Source organism: Condylura cristata, unplaced genomic scaffold (assembly GCF_000260355.1).
Source record: "Condylura cristata isolate star-nosed mole 26May11 unplaced genomic scaffold, ConCri1.0 scaffold00014, whole genome shotgun sequence".
NCBI lineage: Eukaryota > Metazoa > Chordata > Mammalia > Eulipotyphla > Talpidae > Condylura > Condylura cristata.
Genome location: NW_004567115.1, coordinates 32,096,792 through 32,121,789, shown reverse-complemented (window position 1 = coordinate 32,121,789; position 24,998 = coordinate 32,096,792). Strand labels below are relative to the sequence as shown.

At 37.9% G+C, this 24,998-nt stretch overlaps 1 protein-coding gene across 2 annotated transcripts in view; it reads left to right on the top strand.

Moving 5' to 3' along the window:
• The window catches only part of MME (membrane metallo-endopeptidase), a 92,215-nt gene that overhangs the window by 30,758 nt on the left and 36,459 nt on the right, over nucleotides 1-24,998 (top strand). For both annotated transcript variants that reach the window (XM_012724997.1, XM_004682329.2), the window contains 10 exons: nucleotides 3,077-3,238; nucleotides 4,146-4,226; nucleotides 4,365-4,460; nucleotides 4,583-4,698; nucleotides 6,332-6,397; nucleotides 19,008-19,142; nucleotides 20,946-21,047; nucleotides 22,675-22,811; nucleotides 22,921-23,014; nucleotides 24,167-24,295. In XM_012724997.1, the coding sequence (XP_012580451.1) occupies nucleotides 3,077-3,238; nucleotides 4,146-4,226; nucleotides 4,365-4,460; nucleotides 4,583-4,698; nucleotides 6,332-6,397; nucleotides 19,008-19,142; nucleotides 20,946-21,047; nucleotides 22,675-22,811; nucleotides 22,921-23,014; nucleotides 24,167-24,295 (1,118 nt within the window). The remainder of the gene's footprint in view (nucleotides 1-3,076; nucleotides 3,239-4,145; nucleotides 4,227-4,364; nucleotides 4,461-4,582; nucleotides 4,699-6,331; nucleotides 6,398-19,007; nucleotides 19,143-20,945; nucleotides 21,048-22,674; nucleotides 22,812-22,920; nucleotides 23,015-24,166; nucleotides 24,296-24,998) is intronic.

Below are 24,998 nucleotides of genomic sequence, written 5' to 3'. Positions count from 1 at the left end.
AGAGAAATTGAATTAAATCTTGAAAATGCATGAAATTCAAAATGTTAAAAAAAATTCAGGAAAAAATATTCGAACATGAGTTGAGAATGGTCAGAGTTGCAGTAGCAGAAAACATAGATGTTTCAAAGTAGAAATTGATATATACCTATTTAATTAGGACAGATGGCTCACGTGAGAAAGGTGTAAGAGAGAAGCTTCATTATATGTAATAGGATTAAAATATGAAATCTGTATTTTATTACTAAAATACAAAAGATACAAAAGATTCTATGACAACTTGGAATGGAAAATGGCAGCTGCGGTATTATAGCAACATTAATCTGACTGGCACACTGGATGGAGTGGGGGGGAGAAGCCTGGGGCTGTAGCTTCAGCTAAAGGGCAGAAATAGAGGCTGAGAAGGGGGTCTGAGAGAAAACAGACATGGTGGTGATTAGGCTAGGACAGACTGGAGACTGTGAAATGAGAACTGGTCAGACCTGCAAGAAAGGGATGTGTAGGAGGGCAGAGAAGACTCATAAATGATTCAGTAATGCTGTCACATGTAGACCTAATTGCTCATTTTTAATGAGGTGCTTGGTGATGGTCAAGTTCATCAACAGTCCAAAGTTCGAAAGTTCAGAGGTCAAGTTCACTAATAGAATGTGGAGGAAGACAGAGAAGATTTCCTCAGTGAGAAGCCTTGTAAGTAGCCTCGTCTATGTGTTAAAGAACAGGAGAAGCAACAAGTTGTCAGTAGTTCGGAGAACAAATATCCTTAATTTGGAGAACGAACAGCTCATAGAATCTTCAGTAATGGGTAGAATGTGGAGATAATTGAAAGGAGGAGTTAAAAGATTGAAAGAAGGAGATAGGCCAAGGCATAAAATAGGAAAACACAAAAGTGTTTGTAGTCGTATCTGAAAGGATACTGTTTGGAACACAGTTTGTGCAAAAACACAGAAAGGGAAAAAGAGATGGTAAGGACTTCTGACTCACTGGTAAAAGTTCAGACTGCAAGTTAAAGAGTTTGTATTTTAACCTGGATAATGTCAAGTCGCTAGTATTTTTGAGCAAGAGAGTGGCCAGGCGAATGTGTATTTTGAGAGATTTAATCTGTGAAAGACCTATGGAATGTATAAAAAGCAGGAGCTCACAACTAACAAGGTGATTAGCCAGCTGCCTTTTAGTCAAAAGGGAATGAAGATGTAAACCAGGTCAGCCCGGATCTGGAAAGAGTAGTATAGAAAGGAAACAAAGGAGTTAGGAGCCAGCCCAAGAGGGAGAGGGTAATACAGTCTTACCCATGATTGTGCAGAATGCCAAAGTATGGAAGTCTAAACCCAGAGAGCTGAGGGGTGATGTGTGAATTGGCAACCAAACAAATGTGTCCAGGAGATGGTTAGCTGTGTGTGTGTGTGTGTGTGTGTGTGTGTGTGTGTTGGGGGACAGAGGGTGAAGCTCAATTGGCAAACAGATACACCATTCCAAGCTGAAAAAGTCCACACAGCCCAGCAATTGTCTGAGGTTTTTTAATTAATTAATTAATTCACAAAGTGAAGTATTTTCAAAAGCTCGTTTGAGAACTTATACTCTCTTCATACAGATGAATTCTCAATCGCTCTTTTGTTTTCCTTGCAAAACAGCTCCACTAGTATGAGAAAAAGGGGAAGGAAATGGGAGGGCTTCCTCACACCTCCAGGTGTAGAAGTTGTGGTGTTGGGCCTCTTGTACTTATTAAATATTCTCTCCAGTGCTAATAATTCATATGTTTACATCTATCCATTGCAGCACGTATGTTGAAAATACACAGGGTTGGTTGGTGGATTTGCATTTTCATCATGGTTCAAAGAAAAAAAGTAGACATAAGAAAAACGAACAAGCGGGCCCTCCCTGGTGGCACAGTGGGTTAAAGCACAGCACTGGGAAGCTTAGGCCACTTCTGCATGGGTCCAATCCCCGCCTGCCCCGGAGGTGACCACATGGCGTGGCAGACCTCTCCTGACTTGCCCGCCCGCTGCTCCCCTCAGCAGTGTACTTCGTCAATCTGCCTGTTCTGCTCCCCACTCTGTCTCTGGTGAAGCCTCTCACCCTCCACATCTCTGGCCTGTACCCCAGTTCTGTATGAATAAATAAATAAGTCTTTAAAAAAAAAAGAAAAACGAACAAGCTTACAACCAATTTTATTGTGACAGACTTTATAAACACACACAGATCAGACACCTAATTTGAATTGCAAACATTTTGCAAAGTCCAAGAAATGATGACTGTAACTATAGATCTTTACTGAAATGATAAAATCCATTAACAGCCCCCATCCTTTGGGGTGTCAAGAAGGCATCCACCTCAAAGGGTAGAGAGCATCTGGAATTACCATGTTGGAGCCGCTGGAATAAAGCAGTCAGGTGATGTGGAGACAGAGATTCAAGACTTTATTCGGGCTTCCAAATACCGGCCATCTGGCACCATCACCCTCTAGAGAGTGAGGCCCCGAGAAGTTACAGAAACAGGTTTTTATACACTTCAGGCAAGGAACCAAACCTTAGTTGTTACAAAGATAACATCCTTACAGTGGCCCCTAAGAGGTTTGTCAAGTCTTAACGAACCATATGACCTGCATACTGGTCCTGTTGCAGACAGTAATCAGTTTTACAAGTTTTTTACCTTTTACAGCAAAGCTACTTGGGGAATTTCCTATTGTAGCAAGCAGTAAGCAGAATACAGAGGCAAAATGGCGTTAGCTTGGTTCAATACAGGCCAACAACCAGAGTGGAGAACGAAGTTGTAAGGCAGATCTGTCTTCTCTTTATATTGAAATAGGGGTTAGAGAAAACCTCTGTTGACTGGAGGAGGAGACGTAGAGTTGGAGGACTCAAACCCAAGGGTAAAACTAACCAAGTATAGTTTAGGAAAGGCGCACTACTTGCTGATCATCATCATCAATCCACCAGCATTGAATTGACAGGTACCAAAGTAAGGAAAAGGACAAACCAATTGACTTGCTAATAAAACAGAAGCAACATGTCTCCTTTTACCCCTTCCAGAGTACTTTAGAAATGCACCCTTCATTTAATCCTTCTTCTTCCTGCTCTTCCAGCTGCTCGACTGATCGAGAACATGGACACCACTGCTGAGCCTTGCACAGACTTTTTCAAATACGCCTGTGGAGGTTGGTTGAAACGCAACGTCATTCCTGAGACCAGCTTCCGTTACAGTAACTTTGACATTTTAAGAGATGAACTGGAAGTTGTTTTGAAAGGTTAGTGCATTTCTGTCTATGCATCGATGATTTCTCTTTGAATATATCTGTCTTTGAAGATACAACTCTTAGTCGTTTAGGGAAAATCCAGAAGATTAATATGGATAACTCCTCCACTTTTTGTGGATCACCAGAGTCATGAAGAGTATGGTAGACACTGAAATGAATGTGTTAGCATCTCTTAGCATCTCTGCTTTCAAGCATAGGTACAAAGGTAGTAAAGCTCTGTCATCCCTAGAGATAGCATCTTTATACCATTTTACTAAAGAAGAAATTAAGGGATTACTACCAAATACCTCTGTGGTCTTCTTATGCCCATCCTGTTTTGAAGTTACTACTGCCTTCCTAGTGTAGGTATCTTTACTCGGGTCCAACTACGACACTCCCATGGGAAGAGGAGGAAATCACATCTAGTTCTCAAGTCTAGTCCTCCATGCTGTGTTCTCCAGTTCTAGAAGTTACTTTGTGTAAAATCAGCCATCCAAACAAGTAGAAAAACTCATTCAATTCTTTTGGAGTATGAACAGTACAATCACACAAAGATAATTATTTTCCAGTCACCAAGAAAATTCCAGATTCCTCTGTATTATTATTTTTTTTTACTCTCATTTTTTTTTTTTTTAAAAAAAAGAAGCTTTATCTGTGGGAGAGCAGTACACATCACTGTTCACACACAAAAAGGTAACTAGTCCCAAAAACTTTTATTTACTTTGGCTAATGACACTGACTCACAGTTCTGCCCTAGGAATAAGGATATGGGAATGGATTTTCCTATAGGGTTTTGAAATGGGGAGGCAATGTGCATGCATTCAAAACCCAAATTCTTTACTGAAGCACTGTTGAAAATGTTAATCATAGATACAAGTGAGGAATTCTATTGATGTATTGTCTGAACTATCCTACTCAGATGTCCTTCAGGAACCCGGGACTAAAGATATAGAAGCAGTACAGAAAGCAAAAACACTGTACAGATCTTGCATAAATGAATGTAAGTGTTCTTTTGTTTCACTAAAAGTATGCCACGTCTGACACAGACCAGTGTCACCATATTACATTAATAATTTCTTTTTAAATTGTGCCAGAAAGTGCAGAATCATAGTGAATTTATTTCTATTGCTTTCAAAAGCTACCATTGATAACAGAGGTGGAGTACCGCTGCTCAACCTGTTACCAGCAATGTATGACTGGCCAGTGGCAACAGAAAACTGGGAGCAGAAATATGGTAAGGCCATTTTCTTCTTGAAAAAAAGTAATTCTGTATAAAATCTATGCTGTTATTTAATCATACCATTATATGAATGTACTAATGCCTCTAAAGATACGCTTCCCCTTTCATTATTTTAGATACTTGGACACCTGAGAAATCTATTGCACAACTGAATTCTCAATTTGGGAAAAAAGTTCTTATTAACTTTTTTGTTGGCACTGATGATAAGAACTCCATGAGCCATATAATTCATGTAAGTTTGTGTGGCCAAAAGCCAAACGATCTTTGAATTGTAAGAAGCTTTCACACTCTTGTTACTGATGTTTAGAAATGATGTCTCTTCTTATTTGAATCACATGCGCAAGGCAGTGATAAATTTTGCTGTGTTCCTGATACGTGGATCCCCAATTTTAAATGTATTTTCCTAACTCTGTATTTTAAGAATTCATCTTCCTTAGTTTTAAGTACTTCTCCCTTTATAAGAAATGAAAGGCCTTTCTTTCCCATTTATAAAAAAGCATCTAATAGCTATGTGTGGTCTTTTTCACCTGAGTAAGACAGGTCTGGAAACCAGAAATTCCTAATTGCTCCAAAAAGAACAGAAAATGCATTCTCAATTCAATATTGTTTCTAGCTAAAGAATATATTCATTTTTATCTCAATGAAGGCAAAATACCATTTTAAGTGGTTTTATTAGATTTTAAAAAATGTAAATCATTCATTGAAGTTTACCTAATATGGCCCTAAAATATTTTTATAAGATTTTATTTACTTGTTTTTGCATAGAAGAACTAGGGATTAAGCCAGAGGTGTGGGGGTGGGGGTAGGGAGACAAAGTGGGAAACAGAGCAGGTGAATCTACAGAAATACACTGCTGAGGGGAGCAGTGGTGAGACAGGAGGGGTCTGCTGGGCCATGTGGGTCACCTCCCTGGCTAGGGATCAAACTTTGACTTTCATAGTGAGCTGCAGGGTGCTTGCACTAAGATTTAACCACTAGGCCACCAGAAAGGCCCAGAGTCTAATTCTTAAATAGTGTGTATTTGGAAAGGATTTTGTATAAAATAACATTATGTACGTTATTTGATCTTCTGTAAAAGAAAATAACCCAAAAGTTTTAGGTCACAGAATCCCAACTCTTTCCTACAGTGGACCCTTTTTCTGCCTTTTTTTGAAAGTAGACATGACTGTCCTCGGTTGTTTACTAGGTAAGAACTTTACAAACATCCTTACTGGAGTATCAGGGGAGTGGCAGAGTCAGTGCCTTCTCTGAGCTGCAGGGGAGAATCCCCAGCTGTGTGGTGGAGCAACTCTGGAGAGAGCCAGGAAGATTCTCTTTCCCTAGGGTGGAGAGTCTCAAAAATTCTTTGGCAAGATTTCTACTGGTTAGACAGTTCTAGAGTCAATGTTTGAGGTCTTCCACCTTTTAGTATTTCCCCATCCCAACTAGGGTGGATTGAAAAGAATGTCCGATTGAAGAGAATGTCCCCAATGGGAGCATATAAGAATCTCTGGAAGTGGAATGTTCCATAAATGTGTCTTCAGACAATACCCTGTCCTAGACTGCATTTTTTTGTTCAGCTGAATCTTTGTTTTGCATTAAAAATCCTTTTATTTTTAAAAATCAGTATATTTCTGTTTAAGGTTTTCTTTTTCTTTTTCCCCCTCAAATATCTGCAGCACAATCCTCCAGATTATTGAACTACTCATCAGTTTAACACCAGAGATGTGGAAAACACTCCCTAATTATGTATGCACTCAGTGTCTGGCTGTTACCCTCACAAAGAGCAAATCTAGGAGTTTGCTGACCTGTGGAGAGGCGTGTTTGTATGGTGCCTCTTTCCTATATCAGCTGGTTTATTTTCTTTTTTGTATATTTTTTTATAGATTGACCAACCTCGACTTGGCCTCCCTTCCAGAGACTACTATGATTGCACTGGAATATATAAAGAGGTAAAAAAAAAAATGCAAAAGAGAAAACAATACAACTACAGAGTCCATTTGTGTAAACTTATAAACAGTGAAACAGGCTAAGACCAAATGTAAACTTAACTCTTTGTCCTCAGCCAGAACAGGCACTTAAAATCATACAACAACAATGAGTTAACTTTGATAGAATGAACATCCTCAATGGAAGTAATGAAGGTGTCATAAATTTTTATTGCATCTTTATTCTTGGTATTTAAGTCATAATGACTATTTCACAAGTCAGTTTTAAGTGCCCTAACTCCCTTGCAAATTATTTTAAAAAGGAACCAATCAATCAGAGTTTAGAGGTGGTGTCTTTGAGGACCAGGGGCTGATCCAGTACTGTCCAGCCTTACAGGATCTTCCAGAGCCTTCTGATTGGCTTTCAGAGGGCCACCTGGTTAGAAGCAGGGACCAGACAAAACTTTGTAGCAGCTTCTGATTTAAACATCAGTCAGTCAGTTCCCTCAAAGAGCCACTGGATGGTTGAGATGCTTCTGATTGTCTCCTAGCCCAAACTGCCTCTGCTGATGTGTGTGTTTACTTAGGTAAGGAACAGCCAAAGACAATCAACATGGTGATATATTATTAGATAGTTGGTGAAGGTGTAGGTTCTATAAACTTCTTATAATTATTTTGTAGTTCCTAGTAAATCCAGTTTACTTTTTTGGGGAGGGAGGTAGGCATGGAAGAACTGGGATTTAGACCAGAAGTGTGGGGGTGAGAGAATTTACCACAGACAGTGGGGAGCAGAACAGATGGATTTACTGAAATACCCTGCTAAGGGGAGCAGGAGGCAAGAGGACTAAGGTTCAGAAGAGGACTGCTGTACCATGAATGGATTAGCACCCTGGCAGGGGGTCAAACTCAGACCATAGATGTGATAGCTCTGAGACTTAACCCCTACGCCAGCAGAAATGCCCCTCAGGTTTCCTTTTGATGATCCTAATGGGCCACTGTATGATGGTGCGTCTATAATTTCTTCTCGTTAAAATTATTAGCCAAGTCTATTGATGTCAAGCATGTATTTTGCCTAAGTATGAAGTTGAATATCATGGAATTCCACAGGTTTTTTTTTTTTTAAGTAACTGCATGATTTTGAAACAAAAAGAAAAAGAAAGATATTATTATAAAAATGCCACAACCTATGGCTCAATCAAATGGTTAAGAGGATATTTGAGTTCTTGACAGTCTAGTTACTGTGTGGGTGCAGCTATTCCCTTCATGAGCTGTCCAGCTGCTTCCTTTTTGCAGAGGTGAGGATGATTGAGGAATGTTGGCTCATTATCGCATATTTTTATCATCAACAACTGGGATGTTTTTCACATTCAGGATGAAGTTCTAAAAACATCAAATTTTCCAATCTTAAAATATACATTTTTTTCATATTTAACATTTCTAGTATCAAGATATACCTGGTACTTAGTACATACTTTCATACGATGTTCCTTTTTCTGTTCTTTTTTCCAAAAGTTGCTGCAGAGATAAGGCAGTTTGCGATTTTATATTCGACGCCATCTTATAATCTAGAATAGGTCACAAACTGGCTATTACAGGATTGAGTCTGAGAATGAGGAACTTTTTTTAAACTAAAGAGTTTTGTGTTGTTATTTTTTTTTCTGGATTAATTACCAGTATTTTTTTTTTTTCATGGAAGATTGCACTTTTGAGTCTACTTCTCCATAGAGCAATAGAATTGGAAACCCTGGCTTACATCACAGTCGCCCTCACCCCTACCCCATACGGGGGCTTTTGTCCTCATCTTTTGTTCACATCTAGGTCACTCAGTGATTTGTAGTGACTCCCTGGGCCCTATAGATACTTGATTTTGTAAACTGGTTGGGTCCCGGCTTAGCCTTGGTAACAGAGACCCAAAAATAATGTAGCACAAATAAAGAGAAGCTTTTTTCCACCTCCTGTTGAAGTTCAGAAGGAGGCGGGAACTGAAGAGAGAAGCTCTGCTCTGTGGAAATGAGTGGGACCACAGATGGACATCACCTTGCTGTTCTAACATGAGCCTCCTCTGCTATTTAATATGAGTCTGAGTTGGCCAAATCGGTTCACTGGTGCCCGCTCACATTTCAGGTCATAGGAGAAAGAAAAGAGGGCAATTGTGAGACATTTCTTTCCATGTGTCTCAGAAGTTGTTATATATCCTGTTGATTAGAACGTTGTCATGTGGTCATAAGTAAATATTAAGGAGGGTGAGAAATGTAGTCTTAAGAGATGTGGCCATGCCTGTGCCTTATTAAAATTCAGTTGGTCGAAGGAAAAGTTTCGAAAAAAAAGGGGAACTTGGATACCAAAGACGTTTAGCAGTCTCTACCCATTTGCACCCCATGAGCTAGGAAATACTCGGTTTGTTTTGTCTTTGTCTACTGCGTCTTCCGTGATATCATCTCAACTTCATAAAAGATGTGCTCTGTGCTCATAGAACTCTTTAAAGGAACAAATGATAGAGAAAACTCAGCCTACTGACATTTCCAACCTGGAAGTCATTATCAGTTAAATGGGGTGCCCTTCAGCGGTCTGGATTAGCCTGTTAGAGCCACAGCCTGCTCCTGACTGGCTTCCTCCTATGAGCTATTTGGTCCTGGCATTCCTTCCTGCCAACCTCATACATCAGATACTTCTCAATTTAGTGGTTTAAGCTCCAAGCAGCCTCCCGCTGGTGCTGGAAGTATGCATATGAAATTAAATACACCTGTCATCCTGGAAGGAGGTAATTATTAGAACATTTCTGTACCCTCCCCCACTTTAAAAATCCATTCTTTAGGGAGGAGGGATTTGGGATAGGAGGGGAGCCAGTGTGGTCATGGAAAAAACCCGTAATTTTTCCCTTATTTTCCCCCATGATATTGGCTTCTCTCTCCCAATCACTGCAATCCCTTACCTAGTTCTCCCTGTGTCCCCTGCCCACTTCAAATTAAAGTTATTCTAGTTGTTCTACTGCCTTGTCATCTCAGAAGGAAGTTAACCCTACTAAGCATTTTTTTTGCCATTGTATTGCTTTATTTGGGGGGGGGTCAAAAGGGTAGTTTACCAAAATAACATGAGGAAACCTCAATCTCATTGTATCAGTGTTATCACTGGTCTTCAATTATTTCCTCACTGGCTATGTCTTGTATATGCTATTCTTTTTGTCCGGATCATTCCACATACTTGCCACCTGTCCAGCCCTCTTCTTTTTCTGCTTGTCCTTTAAGTTTAAATTTCACTTCCTCATCGGGACTTTTTGAACTATGTTCCCATAATATATGAGTTCCTGTATATTTTTTTTATTTAAATCTTTTTTTCCTAAAAATACTGTAAACTTAGTGAGAACATGTACCACATCTCACTCATCCTTTGCTTTACTCCAGTACCCAACTCAGTTTTGTTTTGTCCTGATTTCTGTGACCAGTCACAAGGAAGAAAGACAGGAGGCAGAAAGGCTGAGCAAGCAGAGTTTATTGCTCCGGGCAGGAGCTGAGACGGAGCTCCCTAAGGTGGGGTCCGCAGCTACTGCGAGTGCTGTAGAGGGAAGGGTCTCATATAGATTCTAGGTTCAGATTCTAAAGGGGTGACTCATTGCTGTGACCCCTGATGCGAGGCCCAGTTAATTATCAGCCTTACACGTTTCTGACCCTTAAAAATTATCAAATATATTGCCAAATCCAGTGGATGCATGGTTGAAGGGGAAGAAGGAGAGGAGAGAGAAAGGAGCATAAAAGTTCCCAGTTTCTTAGAGACCTCTTCTAGAGTATCATCTGGATTCTTGGAGAAGTGTGGACTCTACACTGTGAACAGCTCATAGAATGTATTTCCATAGCATCTTACAAACCTCCTTTCAGTCTCCAATAATTTCTCTGCTCTATTCAGATTGTCTGAGATATAGTCACACAGATACTTTTATATTCTGCATTTTTTATTTAAAATAACCAACGGAAGTTTTGAGGATTGTCATGTGTCCACCATTTTTTTTTAGTTTTTTTTTTTTTTAAAGATTTATTTATTTGTGCATACAGAACTGGGGTACAGGCCAGAGGCTCAGGGACGGCGAGAGGCTTCACCAGAGACAGAGTGGGGAGCAGAACAGGCAGATCGATGAAGTACACTGCTGAGGGGAGCAGCGGGCGGGTCAGGAGAGGTCTGCCGCACCATGTGGTCACCTCCGGGGCAGGCGGGAATCGAACTCATGGGGAAGCGGCTTTAGATTCTCAGTGCTGTGCTTTAACCCGCTGCACCACCAGGGAGGGCCATTTTTTTAGTTTTTAACTAAGAAATGTGCACGCTCTGACTGGAGAAGTTTGGCTTCTGTTCCTGTCACGCTAGCCAATGATTTTCAAGCTGTACTATCAAGTTTGGCTCTGCAGTTAAGCCTCGGGATAGGATGAGGAATGATAGTGCCTGTTCCATCAAAAGAACTAATTATAAATCTCCTATATCAAACTATTACCTTGGCCCACTTTCCCAGGCCTTTTTAATTCTTCCTTTTGGAACATCCAGAGCATCTATGGAATTATCTTCTGTAATCTCAAAAACCAAACTCTTCAGAACAATGAGAATAATACCTGCAGTAACTGACAAAGTTCATGTTTTACCTTTTGCTACCCTAGGGGTGGAATTTTATGTTGTGATATTTGTACACTATTCCGAACAGTAAAATGCTTATGTCATCACACCAAGTAATGAAAATAAATAGCCTGTTTTTATTCCCTAAGAACTCACTTCTTTCCTTAAAGACAAAACTTATTTTTCATTTGTTACAGTAATAAAACTATCTTTCAAACTTACTATATATGCTCTGATTCTGGCATTTATATTTATATTTTATTTATACATATGCCTCTGGTTATTGTTCTAAACTGAAATACCTCAGTTCCTTCTTAGGTTCTATACTTTCACTTAATTAAAAAGAGACCATGCCCTAAGAAAATAGAAACTCAAAAATATGTGTATTCTTATGTTTTTCACGTGACAGTATTGTGTTTCCTTAATACTTGTTTTCTCATGCACAGCTTTGAACCAGAATGGAACATTCAAGAATTTGCGAACCACTCATTTTACAAATTAGAAAACAGATAAGTTTAAAATATGACTTGTTTAAAGTCAAAGATGATCATTAGCAGCTTCACAATTCGGGGGGTGGGGGGAAATGCCATCTCTCCTAATGTCTGTGGCTTACTGAAGAAGGTTCTGATTGGCCCTATTTCAGCCATGTGCTTTTCTCTCATCCAGTAATTTTGTCTATGGAATCTGGGTCTCTGATTAGCTAACTGGCAGACCCATCCATGCCTATGGTTTAGGAAGGGAGACTCCTCCATTGATGACTCTACCAAGAGAAAACAGAATAGAAAGTTCTGTTAAGAGAAGAAGGTGGGAAACAGCTACCAAAGTCCACCTCACTATATCCCATCTCATGGTTCCCTATCTAGCTTTCCTTCTATATGGTACTATTTCTACATTAAAAAAAAAATCTGGATAATAAATATCACTCAGAAGTGTTAATTTAGGAAGTGCATTGCTTGGCACAAAGTACCAAACAAAACTGTCTTTTTCTAAAACTGCTGACTCAGTGTTGCACAGGTCAAATAGTAGGTAAGGCTATAGAAACTTCCAAATGAATAATGATCAGGTACAGACGTTAAAAACTGAAATGTCATACCGGTTTGGATTTATCTGTGCTGCATCTTGTATAAAACTTCCTTTCCCAGGAAATAAAAAGAACTTCCTGAATACTGTGGCAGAAGGGACTGTTCTCAAAATAGTCTCACCAAGCATCCTCTCATCCTGACTTTCTCCTGTTGAAGAGGGAGAACCCAGCATCTGGAGTATTCTGACTATCCAACAATATCACTTAATAGCATAGTGCAACCACAAAGATCAGAAGTTGTGAGACGCAGTTCAGTTCTAGCGAATACCAGGTTATCCATTTCTAGGGAAAACATTATGAATGATACACAATGGCCATAGAAAGTATTATCTCATTCACAAAATTTTAAATGGAACCAGCCAACCACCACCTATGAGATAGTTCTTGATTCACTAAAGGAATAGTGAGTTTAATTTTTTTTTTTTTTTTTAGATTTATTTATTTGTGCATACAGAACAGGGATACAGGCCAGAAGCTCAGGGGCAGCGAGAGGCTTCACAAGAGACAGAGAGGGAGCAGAACTGCTGAGAGGAGCAGCCAACGGGTCAGGAGAGGTCTGCCACGCCATGAGGCCACCTCTGGGGCAGGCGGGGATCAAACTCATGCGGAAGTGGCTTTAGCTTCTCAGTGCTGTACTTTAACCCACTGCACCACCAGGGAGGGCCAGTGAGCTTAATTTTCTTAAAAAATCACTCATCTTCAGGAAAAGCTCTGAATTCTGTATTGGGGGTAAATTGAAACTGGTCTCAACGTTTCCCTTTCCTACCTTGTTAGCTTATCAAGGCTGTCACTTTGTCTTCTTTTATAAGAAAATCTGTAGGTTAAGAATCCAATTTTTTTTTGCGCATTTTTGTTTTTTTGGTGTTTTTTTTTTTTAATTATGATAATGTTAGTTTATAACATTGTTCAGATTTTTGAAATTTCCTTCTTCTGATATTACCATAGGGTTCCCATCACCAAGGCACCCAGAGTGCCCCACCACAGTCTATTGTGCTGTCTCCCCACTTTTTCCTACCCCTCTCCCTTCCCTTCCCTCTCTAAAAGTCTCAGTTCTATAGTCAACTTTCAGGCTAGCATTTGGGTTTGGCTATGTCTGATCCTTTGTCTGGTTTCTCTAAATTCCAAGTTTAAGTGACACCATCTGAAGTTACAGTTTTTTTTTTCTATAAAGATTTATTTATTTATGCATACAGAACTGGGGTACAGGCCAGAGGTGCAGGGGCCATGGAGGATTCACCAGAGACAAAGTGGGGAGCAGAATAGGCAGATTGAGGAAGTACACTGCTGAGGGGATCATTTGGCAGGTCAGGAGAAGTCTGCTGCACGATGTAGGTCACCTCCCTGGTCGGGGATTGAACTCGTGCTGAGGTGGTTTCAGGTAACTTCAAAGTGCTGTGCCTTAACTCGTTGCACCACCACGGAGGGCCCAGAAGTTATAACTATTTTTATGGTCTGTGTTTGCCTGAAAAGTAGAGTAGGCCAGAACAGTGGATTCAGAACCTAAGGACAGGTTCTAGTGACAGGGCTCTATGTCATTAGGCACAGACAAGTCAAGAAAGTCACAATAAGTTACTTCACTTGTTGATAGCTCAACAAAATATTTATTTAAGCAGAGAACTTCAGGGCTAAACGACAAATTAGGAATCTTCTGTGTAGCAGATGAGAGCCTGAGGCAGTGAAATGGGAGTTGGGATGATAGGACAGAAGGCTGCCCACATGGTTGGAGAGGCCAACGTCAGGAAGAAATGTAGAAAAACTGGGAGCTCATAAAAAATGGAGACCTTTTAGGGATGAGGATCGTGGATTTGGAAGGTGGCCAAGATGGCCGGGAACCAGAAAGAGACAACTGGGACCTGTGAGTCTGAATAAGAGAAGACACTGATCACAAAAATTCTCCAAGCTATACATAGGGATACCACAAGCTTAAGACTTACAGTCATTTTAGAGGAGCAGTGCCAGACCGAGCTGCGTGAAACCTAGAGAGGACTTGATTTGCCCACTTACTCAAAATAGAAGCTAAGAGAAACGGCTCCAAACTCAGGCTGAGAATAGAAGTCTGATGACATAGAATGTGAGTGAAATTTATTTACTATACTTAAAATTGAACTTCACTGTTTTCACTCAACACATATTCATTGAGTTTTTACATGTTATAGGAACTTTAGTAGGCAATGGGGATAACAAGAAAACAAGACAGAATTTGCAAGGAATTCTTGAACTTAGGAGAGGAGATAGGCAATAAAAAAAAAACAAATGAATAATTTAAGGAAATATGATAGATGGAAATTATAGTGTTGTAAATGTGCTAAAACAAGGCGACTTGAGGTCACTGCTTAGTGAAAGGGGGAGTTAGATAATTTACATGCAATTTCATATATCTTTATAAAAGATCACTCTAGATGCTGCTTTGTGGACTTGAAAAAAAAGATTCTGCAGGGGAGAACACTAACCTCATTTTGTCTTTAGTGACAAAGAATGTTTCACCCAGTAAAATGACTTGAGTCATTTGACAAGTCACTGAACTTGGTAGGAAAAAAAACAACTATAAGTGCCCACCTTGACTGAGCTTTTGGGGAGTTGGTTCCAAATACCCCCAAAAGTGAGTCATATGAATTTTTGGGTTTCCCAGTACATACAAAAGTTATGTTTATACTATACTGAAGTCCATTAGGTGTAGAAGTGCATTAAGTCTTAAAAATCAATGAACCTACCTTCATTTGAAGAATAACTTGTTGCTAAAAAATGCTAAACATCATCTGAATATTCAGTGAATTGTAATCTTTTTGCTGGCAAAAAAAAAAAAAAGGAACATTGCCTGTACATACGGCTTCCTAAACTTGTACAGCAGAACCTTAGGAGTTATACAATTAGATCTCCAGGTTCACCTCATTCATCAGTAGCCTGATGAGCTCCATGCTGGGTGGTCCACTTCTGTCTGTCCTCCTGCTCCAAAATCCTGCTAGTATTGGGGGCTGCTTCCTGTTTCTGGCTCACAGGATAGTTATGAGTGTTTGTATGTCTGCAGTGAATCTCTCCGTTCTCACAGCTGCATCTCCCTGACATGCTGCTTAAGCGGGGGGATATTTCCAAGCCTTTTTGATAGGAAACATCTTTTCTCCTTGGTGTGCCTTATATGTTCTCCTAGGAAACTTTCTGTGTAACACTTTTAAATATCTCCCAGCCTCAGGGGCTAGGAATACCACAGTTCTGTGACTTAGTAACTCCGTGCCCATATTATGTCTGTTTTCTGTCTATAAAGAAATGGTAAAAGCAGGGTGCATTGGAACAGAATCTTTAGTAATGGAACCCAATTCATAGGTTGCTGATGCACTTAGGTACCCCATTACCAGTCAGTCTGAGCGGAGAACTCACTCTCTGTTCCTCTCTGGGTCTTGCTGTTACTTATTAACAGAGACACTCAAGTGTGAAGGATGGTAGCCAAATGGCATTGCTCTCTTCCTCTTTGGAGACTCCAACAAATTTTAGCTTTTTCTCCAAGATTATTCTTCCAATAAAAATCTCAGTTTGTAAATACCATTGTGTGGTTCAGCAAAATGAAGATAACTAATATAGTAACCATTTATGTTGCTAGTTACCGGTAAATAAATTCTTACTGTATATCTTTTAAAAGCTGAGTTGTGGCTTTTACCCAGTCATTTAAATCCATTTATCGTCTTTGAACGGCTATAGGATTTAGCATGTTTTGTTTTTAAAGGAAGGATACATAAATATTTAGGTGGGGTTTTTGTTGTTGTTGTTCATATTCATTACATCAAGGCTTCAACTAAGCTGCTAAATTATTGTCAAAAAGAATGTGACTGAGTCCCGTGCTTGTCCCAAGAACTAACTGCATTTTTAGTAACCAAAAAGAAAACTGAATTCAGATTTTAAGCTATCCTCACCAATATACTACTTAGATATTGAAATATGTGTTGATTACTTTCTCTCCAAAGCATAATAATTAATGTCATTTGGCATTTTACATATCTAGAAATATCTCAAGGAAGAAAATTAAAACCTTAAGGTAAAAACATATCTTGTAAATAGGTTTCCAGATAGCAGTAAGCTATGGTTAGGACAGCAACTGGATAAATTTGGAAGACAGGAAAGATAATGAAGATACTAATGCACATGTTTTAATCAGTCACATTAGAATAGTACCAGGTGATGGGACTCAATAAAGGAATTATATTCCATATAGCTTTATGCATATGGAATATAAGTACTTTATGCATCTCAGAAGCTGGTGATATCACATGCTTCCAGTTTTCTGGGAAATTCTGCCAGCTCAGTAGACCAGAAGCATTGTCCAAAGGTCTGGTGCTTGCTTTATGCAAAGTTAGGATAAAGATACTGGCGTAGGACAGATTGCACACTCAACAAAATGCACAAGAGGCTTCTTGTTCTTGTTACTACTTTTTCTCATTAACTTCAAAAAGCATTTCATGGAGTAAAAAAGAAGAAAAAAAATCTCAGTAGGTTGATATTAGAAAATTTAAATTACCATTGCTTTCAAAGTCAGTAGCAAATCTCTGCTAAATAAGATGAATTTATTTATTTTGAAACACAGTTAAATCTAACACTGCATACTTGTACTTTGTAATAGTTGGTCTCTTGAGGTATGAGTTCAGATATTTGTTTGCTTCAAAGTGAAACAAGAGCTCTAATTACCATTTAATAGGAAAAGAATGGAATGGCAAAATATATATAAAAACATTCTTTCATTTCTGGCCCCATAGTGATTAAGTTTTTAATACAGACTCACAGCTGAAATAGTTTGTTCTATTGAGTGACAGATCCATGGATGGAGCTGCTGGCCAGACAGTTCCAGCATGGCAGGGTGTCCTTGAGAAGAGAGTCCTCTCCCTAGGGAACTGTTTACTTAGCATTTAATAAAGGTCACGGAATGCTAGCATCTAAATCTTACTTAAATGTGTCCTCTTGATTTTTAAATTGATAATAACTTTGTGCATTTTGCTTACATTCTTAGACAGAATATTTTCCTTTACTTGTTTTTATGCTTGGTCCTTAATTATTGAGTCTGTAAACTAGATGTGCCTTTGTGTTCAGAGTGAATGTAAAGTGTGCATCTTTCCCTTACAATTATTTAGTAGAGAGGTAACATGCTTGTGAAACGGCGAGTGTTGTTAGCACTATATAGCTTTCCTTTGTCTTTACCCTGTGAACAAGTCTTAGCCATGGAAAAACATGATCTTTGGCCCCAAACTTGTATGGTGTGGCTCCCCTACTCTTGTTAATCTGTTCATAATAAAGCTTATGCTAGGAACTTGAATTTTGAAGAAATTTCACTGAAGGGAAGTCATTTAATATATAATAATGGTTAAATAGCAATGGGTTAAAATTCATGAACAGGTACTCAGTTTCCTGGTGTGGAAGCCACTCTGAATTTGAAAAAGGCACTTATAAATTCTGTGAAAGGATGGATGGAATTGGAGAGGATTATGTTAAGTGTAATAAGGAGAAAGGCAAATACTAGATGCTTTCCCTTATATGCAGACTATAGAGGGGAAAAAAAAAAACAAAGGAACTGAGAAAATTAAGCCAAAACAAACCCTAGAAATATGACTGCAGGATTTAGGCTATGGGGAGCAGAGTCTATGGAGAGGGAAGGCTTTAGGAAGGGGAGGCTACCGAAGAAGGGGACAGGCACCCAGTAAACTCTCGTTAAGCACTATGGCTACTTCGATGGTGGCATGGGGTGATGAATGTATCTAAGGAGGTGGAAGCCTGTTTCCCAAAACCATATACAGTATGATACACCAATATTATCTACAGAGAAAAAGATAAATCTAATATATAAATACTTAAAAAAAATGGTACACTTTGCTTTCATCTACATTATGTGGTTAAATCTGCCTGTCCATGCTGTAGCATATTAAGTTATTTACATGTAGTCCCTTATTCTGACTGACAGTCTTATAAACAAATGCTATGGTTTTTTTTTTTTTAAGATTTACTTATTTATTCATACAGAACTGGGGTACAGGCCAGACATGCGGAGGGTGAGAGGAATCACCAGAGAGAAAGCGTGGAGCAGAACAGGCAGATCTATGAAGTACACTGCTGAGGGGAGCAGCGGGCGGGTCAGGAGATGTCTGCCTCGCCATGTGGATATCCTCCGGGGCAGGCTGGGGTCAAACACATGCTGAAGTGGCTTTAGATTCTCAGTGCTGTGATTTAACCTGCTGCGCCACCAGGGAGGGCCCACAAGTCCTATATTTTTTTAACTGTGAAACAGTTATATAGAAATTTAATTTTTTCTATTGAAGTTCTTGAACATTTAAAAGAAAGTCTGTATAAGTTCCATTATGTAAATAGTTTATAGCTTATCCAAATCTATAGTAACTTAGAATGAAATTTCACAATCGTGGGAGCCAGCTATGGAATTAGTGAAAATCCACAGGTTTATGTTGGATAAACTAAATACTGCTTGGACTATGATATAAAGTGTCTCAGTAATATTTTGTGTCATGGTTATCTCTTCATGAAGAATTCAATATGTATGCACACAACACACATAAATATACACACACGTGCATATACATACATATACATATAAATATGAAAGGGAAATTAGGTAAAGGAATTTATTTTTATTAAAGAAAAAATGCTAGGTTCTTACTCTCCAAGTGTTGTGACTGCATTCTTATGAAAGCCATATACAATAACTTGATTAAAAATTGAAGATTATATGATCTCCATAACCAAAAGTTTATGAATTACCTTCAAAGTGATACAATACTCTTCTGCTATAACTCAAAGACACATTGACTTTCTAAGAATCTATGCAGGTTATTTCTTTTAGGATTTAGGAAAGGATTAGGGTTTCTATTGTATTTTATCTTTCAGCAAAAATTGATAATGCATTGAAAATTAATTTTAAGTTAATGCTTTGTGATGAATACTCGCCAGCAACTTACTGTTTCTTATTTCTTGCAGGCTTGCACAGCCTATGTGGATTTTATGATTTCTGTGGCCAAACTGATTCGTCAGGAAAGAGGGCTGGTCATCAATGAAAACCAGATTTCTGAGGAAATGAATAGAATAATGGAATTGGAAAAAGAAATTGCCATTGTAAAAGCCTTTTTCTTCTGATACATTGACTAATGTTCACCACTTTTTTCCCTTTATTTTCTCTGTTATATTTTAACAGTAAAATTATAGGTCTCTCACCAAGTGATAAAATTGTACAGCTCAGCAGTTGGTAATGGACCTCAAGTGGACCTTTGAAACTAAAATTTTATAGTAAACTAATATTCAGGAGAGATACTAACTTCAACAAATATTAAACTAGATATACTTATTAATTACCTGTTATAAGTAGACTACATCAAAATCCTAACTACAGTCAGTGACTGAGGCTCAGGACAAACTTGATTGCTAATTATTCAGCAAAGCTGTGTTGGTTTTGATATATACAATTATACTTTATTTTAAAGTTTAAAGTAATCACAGATCATCTCTATCCCTTTGCTGAAGGTACGAGCCCATTAACATGACCACAGTGTGCTGTCACTGAAATCAGATGTCAGCCTGTTGAGCATAGGGGAAATCTGACTGTAGTAGTTTAGTAGCAAAGCCCAAGAGTACTTCCTGAATTTTCTCTAGTTCCAGATAAGCCCCAGGACTCTGGCTTGGCACTTTCTCCCCAGTTAACCACATGACCAGGTCTGTGTACTCAAGTGAGTGAACTCTGAGTCCCGGTGGCACCTAGGTTATTGAGTGAACCCAGAGTCGCACTAAGATCCACAGAACTCTCTGTGATTTGGCAAAGAGCCACCTGCATTCCTAAACCTCTATCTGCATGCCCCTAACATCAGTCTTGGAGACTGAAGATACTTAAAGACATTTTTAGCTTTCCTAGGGCTACATAAAATAAAAAATGTCTCATCATGCTTGGAGTTTCAACTGGGTGAATTGCAACTTTATAGTTTACATGTGGTTCTGTGTGGGAAGCAGAATTACTAGAATTGCTATTGCCCTGGGTTTTTAGCACTTTCAGTGTTCCAGAGTATGCTATGTTTTGGTCAGTCTCTTACCACATCTTACAAGTTATTTTCCTCCTGAATTAGTCTTCAAGATTGAGGTAGGGTCTTAGTCATCTTTGAATAACCTGTGTATCTCTAACAGTGTCCAGCATGGTGTTGCATGCAAGAGATATTCAGTACATAATTTTCTAAATAAGGCATAAGGAGATAATAACACAATAGTCACTGAGAAGTAATTTCCTTTTCTAAACTTTCACCTTTGTCTTTTCTCACTTATGGTTCCTAATGCTCATTTCAGTCACTAGTTGGTGGGGAATGTTACCGCAATTTCTTTTTTATTCATTGAAACAAAATCCAACTGAATAATGTTGAGTGTTGAGCACCAACCTGGTTAAGCAATATAGGAGACCAGTGGTAAAAGCTGGTGCTGCAATTCTTACATAACTTGCAAACTGTGCTGTGTGCTAGGAACTTGCTATGTCTTACTGCTTTACTTTCTTGCAGAAACTGTTGTGGGGAAGGGAAGGTGTCCTGGTTGAATTTTAACTGGGACCCTGAGTAGTGGTGGTTGGGGAACTGAAGTATTGGAGAGATAAATTAGATATGGTTATATTAAAGAAAGTCAAACTCAACTGGACATTAATCATAAGAGGAAAGAATTACTAAAGTGTAAAAAATGTTCTTGAAAGAAATTATACTTGAAATTGCAGCCAAATCTTGAAATTGTTACTGAATACATTTAAAATCTCTTAATGTTGCAGTTTGGCATAACAAAATAAATTATAAGTTTTGCACTTAGCTTATATTTCTTTTTCCCTCATATTGAGTTAATGTTTTTCTAAAGAATTTTTAGTTCTAAAATAATGATTAAAACAAATTAAATCCATAGGCTACAACTAAACCTGAAGATCGGAATGATCCAATGCTTCTTTATAACAAAATGACATTAGCCCAGATCCAAAATAACTTTTCACTAGAGATCGGTGGAAAGGTAAGTAGCAGGTTCTATGTAATCTCTTATTATTTCATTTCTAAGATATAACATTGAGTTATGGTTTGTTAAAATACAATGATTTCTTGTTTATTGAAATAAATTGACCTTCAAAATGAATTTAAATGACACCAACCATTTGATTTCCTTTTCAGACCTGAAGAAATCATTGGAAATCTTTATATTTAGAATCAATTTCAAATATAAAATCCCCTTCAAAGCAACTGTGCAATATTACTAGAAACTATTGTAGGAAAGGGTTTGGAAAACTTTAAAACTAAAAAATCCTCTTGAGAGACTATTATAACCTTGGGGGTCAGACAGTCAAATAATAAAAGAACTAGATTTCTAATGCCTTTTTTAAATCCTAACAAAGATAATTTATTCATAGAATTTGCCATGTTCCCATCAAAGTCATCTATGGAGGTGTTCAGAGCCATAATAGAGAAATAGAACACCAAAAATCAAAGAAAATCTGTCTCATGGATTCCATTTATAAACAGTAGTTGACATCTTTTTTGCTTCATTGTAATTCATTAGGTAGTATCTAATAATCTTTTCTGAGGACTAGCAATTTATTCTTGTGCGTTGGTTGATACAAACATCAGGAAATGAATTAACACCCATGAAAAAATATACAAACTACCACATTCAAAAATGGGTTGTCTGACACTAATTACAAGTAAACAAGGAGTTTTTGAAAGTCTGACCCTATTGAGTTAGGAATTTCTCAGATAAAATTTTAATAGAGTAAGTGTTTAATAAATATGTTTTGAAAAAAATAGTTAAGCCCATTAAAGAAAATTAAACATATTTGACATCCTGCACTTAGTAATAGAGAGGCAGACAGATACAGTTACACAGACACAGAGATAGGAAAAATATACATTTGTATAGAACCATAAAATTTTGGCAATCCTAAATATCCTCAAACACTGAAATGTAGCATTTCTGCAAAATATGCATATTGCTTCCTTTATTTTTGCTTATGTTCAGTGGTGATTAAATAGCCATCTTTTCCATTTAAAAAATAATAGAAAACAAGCTTCCATCTTTTGGCAACTCTAAACTTAACTTCTGCAGTATGAAGTCTGTATAGCTATAGACCAATATTGAGTTTTAAGATGTATTTTAACTCAATTGTATATGTACCTTTGTTAGCATACCATATAGTATGCTTTCTATCTGCACTGTGATCCACTTGAATGGAATATTAACATCCACCTTTAAAAGATAAACACTATGCTCATTTAAATAATTGTATATATGAAGGGAACGTGTTTATATCTAATTTGTTGTTAATTTCTTTTTATCCCTTATATTGGTTAGAAAAGAGGTCCTGAACCTAACTTGTTGCTGTATATTCTCTAGGCTTAGAGGTTTTGCTGTTGCTCTTAACTGATTGGATTAATGTTGCTACCTGAATAATCATGTTGCAAAACTAATTTTTATCAAAAGTGGATTGAAATCATGCAGGGAATATTCCAAATTAATATCAAGCTGACCATTGTGATGATTATATAGTGACACAACTGACACCTAACTGACCTACTGATCATAATTGAATCTGGGAACCAAGAAGAGAAAACCACAATTACTGAGTGTTTTATGCCTGCTTTCTTTCCAGCCATTCAACTGGTTAACTTTCACAAATGAAATCATGTCAGTTGTGAATATTAATATTACAAATGAAGAAGATGTGGTTGTTTATGCTCCTGAATATTTAACCAAACTTAAGGTCATTCTTACCAAATATTCTACCAGGTAGGTATGTCAGTGTGCCCGTGTCCTCAAAGTTTACATTTAATATTACTCTTTAGAAGCTTTGCAGCCTCATCTTTTCTGTTGCTGGGTGGTGGGTTTTTTTATACAGAGATCTTCAAAATTTAATGTCCTGGCGGTTCATAATGGATCTTGTAAGCAGCCTCAGCCGAAACTACAAGGAGTCCAGAAATGCTTTCCGCAAGGTGAAAAAAAATCTCTTTTCTTAAGACTTAAAATCATAAAGAGATACATGGTTATGAAGTCTTGCCATGTACACGGCTAGAATGTGGTGAACTTTACCAGGAGCTAACATGTCAAATTTTGGTTATTTTGCCCATGTTGAGATTATATTGCCTAGGAAAGCCGATTTTCATGGGCTGTGCCCTGCTACGATTGTTTACTGAGGCACCATGATTTTTATTGCCTGGAAGAAGAGATGATTCATTATTTTAGCAGTTCATGAAAGAATGCTTGCTCACTTTTTTATTATGTTAAAAGTAATTGCAGGTCCATCTTATCTCAAGTGACTTGATTTTCAGGTAATCATAGCACACTAGACAGACACACAGGTGAACTACATTGGTATGGACAATCCACTAAGAATGTATCTGCCTGGAGATAACCCAAAGGCCTTTTATTACATGTACACACATGATTTAAACAATCATCATTTTAGTTCTGTTGTGAGGGGAGAAAGCACGGGGAATTCAGAAAGATGAAATTCTAGCAAAAGTATTTGTGGGTATCATGGGAAGGAAATAACTCTCTGAATGATTGAAGTATCTAGTTTTTACCCTTTGGAAAAAAATGTAGACACATTTTAAAAAGTAAAGACTATAAAAGTGGTGTTATGCTATATTTCGCTTACCTAAGTTTATCCCCTAATTGGTATTTAAATTTATATACATGAAGTCCTTCTGTATACAGGGAGTTCTTGCTTAAACATTAAAACAAGATTATGTTTTCTTGTATACCAGATTCCTTCCTTATGACATTTATTGAGCATTACTTCACCTTTATGTTTCTGCAGTGGGTAACTGTGTCTTTTATGTGTGTGTTTGATCTTGGGGGGCATTTTTCCAAAATTGTTTAGAATAATATTCATTTGTAATAGCCAAAAATTCTGCTGTTACGTGCTACAGAAAAATATACCTTGTTTTATAATTATATATAAGTAATAGTCCACTTGGACAATATTTTATCATAGGCAAGTGCAATGTACCTTGTGAGGAGAAGCAGTAAATATTGTAAGAACTTAGGAGACCTAAAGAATAGTGTCCTGTGAGATCTGTGCTCTCAGCACATTCCAGCCATCTACCTCTGCTCAAACGTCATTTCCTTTTTCTCTCCCACAGGCTCTTTATGGCACAACATCTGAAACAGCAACTTGGAGACGTTGTGCTAACTATGTCAATGGGAATATGGAAAATGTAGTGGGAAGGCTTTATGTAGGAGCAGCGTTTGCTGGACAGAGTAAACATGCGGTAATGTTTCAGCACAGTGATGTGTCATACTGTGAGCTACCTACTTGCATCAGTGGGCAATTACAATGGTCCATAAATTGGCTGAAATTTTATTAATTAGCAAGGAAACTCAGAATCAGTTTGCTCATATGTCCAATAAACCTCAGTCTCCCTCTCCCAAGAGTTATGTTCTATTTCTAATGCTAATATTATTAACCCTAAAACCAAATGTCCTTTTTCTAGAAACAGCATATTCAGAGTATGCAGACACACGTTCTGTTGATGTAGTCACGTACAAACTCTTTTATGGTACAGTCAGCCAAGAATTAGTGATTTCTCACAGCCTCAAAAGTAAGCCAGGGTTTAGTTGCAGTGATATTAATGTACTCCAGTTTTCATTGGTACTGAAATGAAAACAATAGGACTTAAAAATATGGTAAGAGAATCTATTTAAATACTATTTCATAATTAATTTAATTATTCATGGTAATGATAACTTATATTTTATGTTCCTTTATGGTAATGGAAACCAATTTATGCCAAAGATGATTTTTTATTAATGTATATAGCAAGATATATTTAGTTTCATGTTTATAGTAGTAAGATTGTTTAAAAATATAACCACTTGTGGCCCTCCTTGGTGGCGCAGCGGGTTAAAGCACAGCACTGAGAATCTAAAGCCGCTTCCACATGAGTTCGATTCCCGCCCGCCCCAGAGGTGACC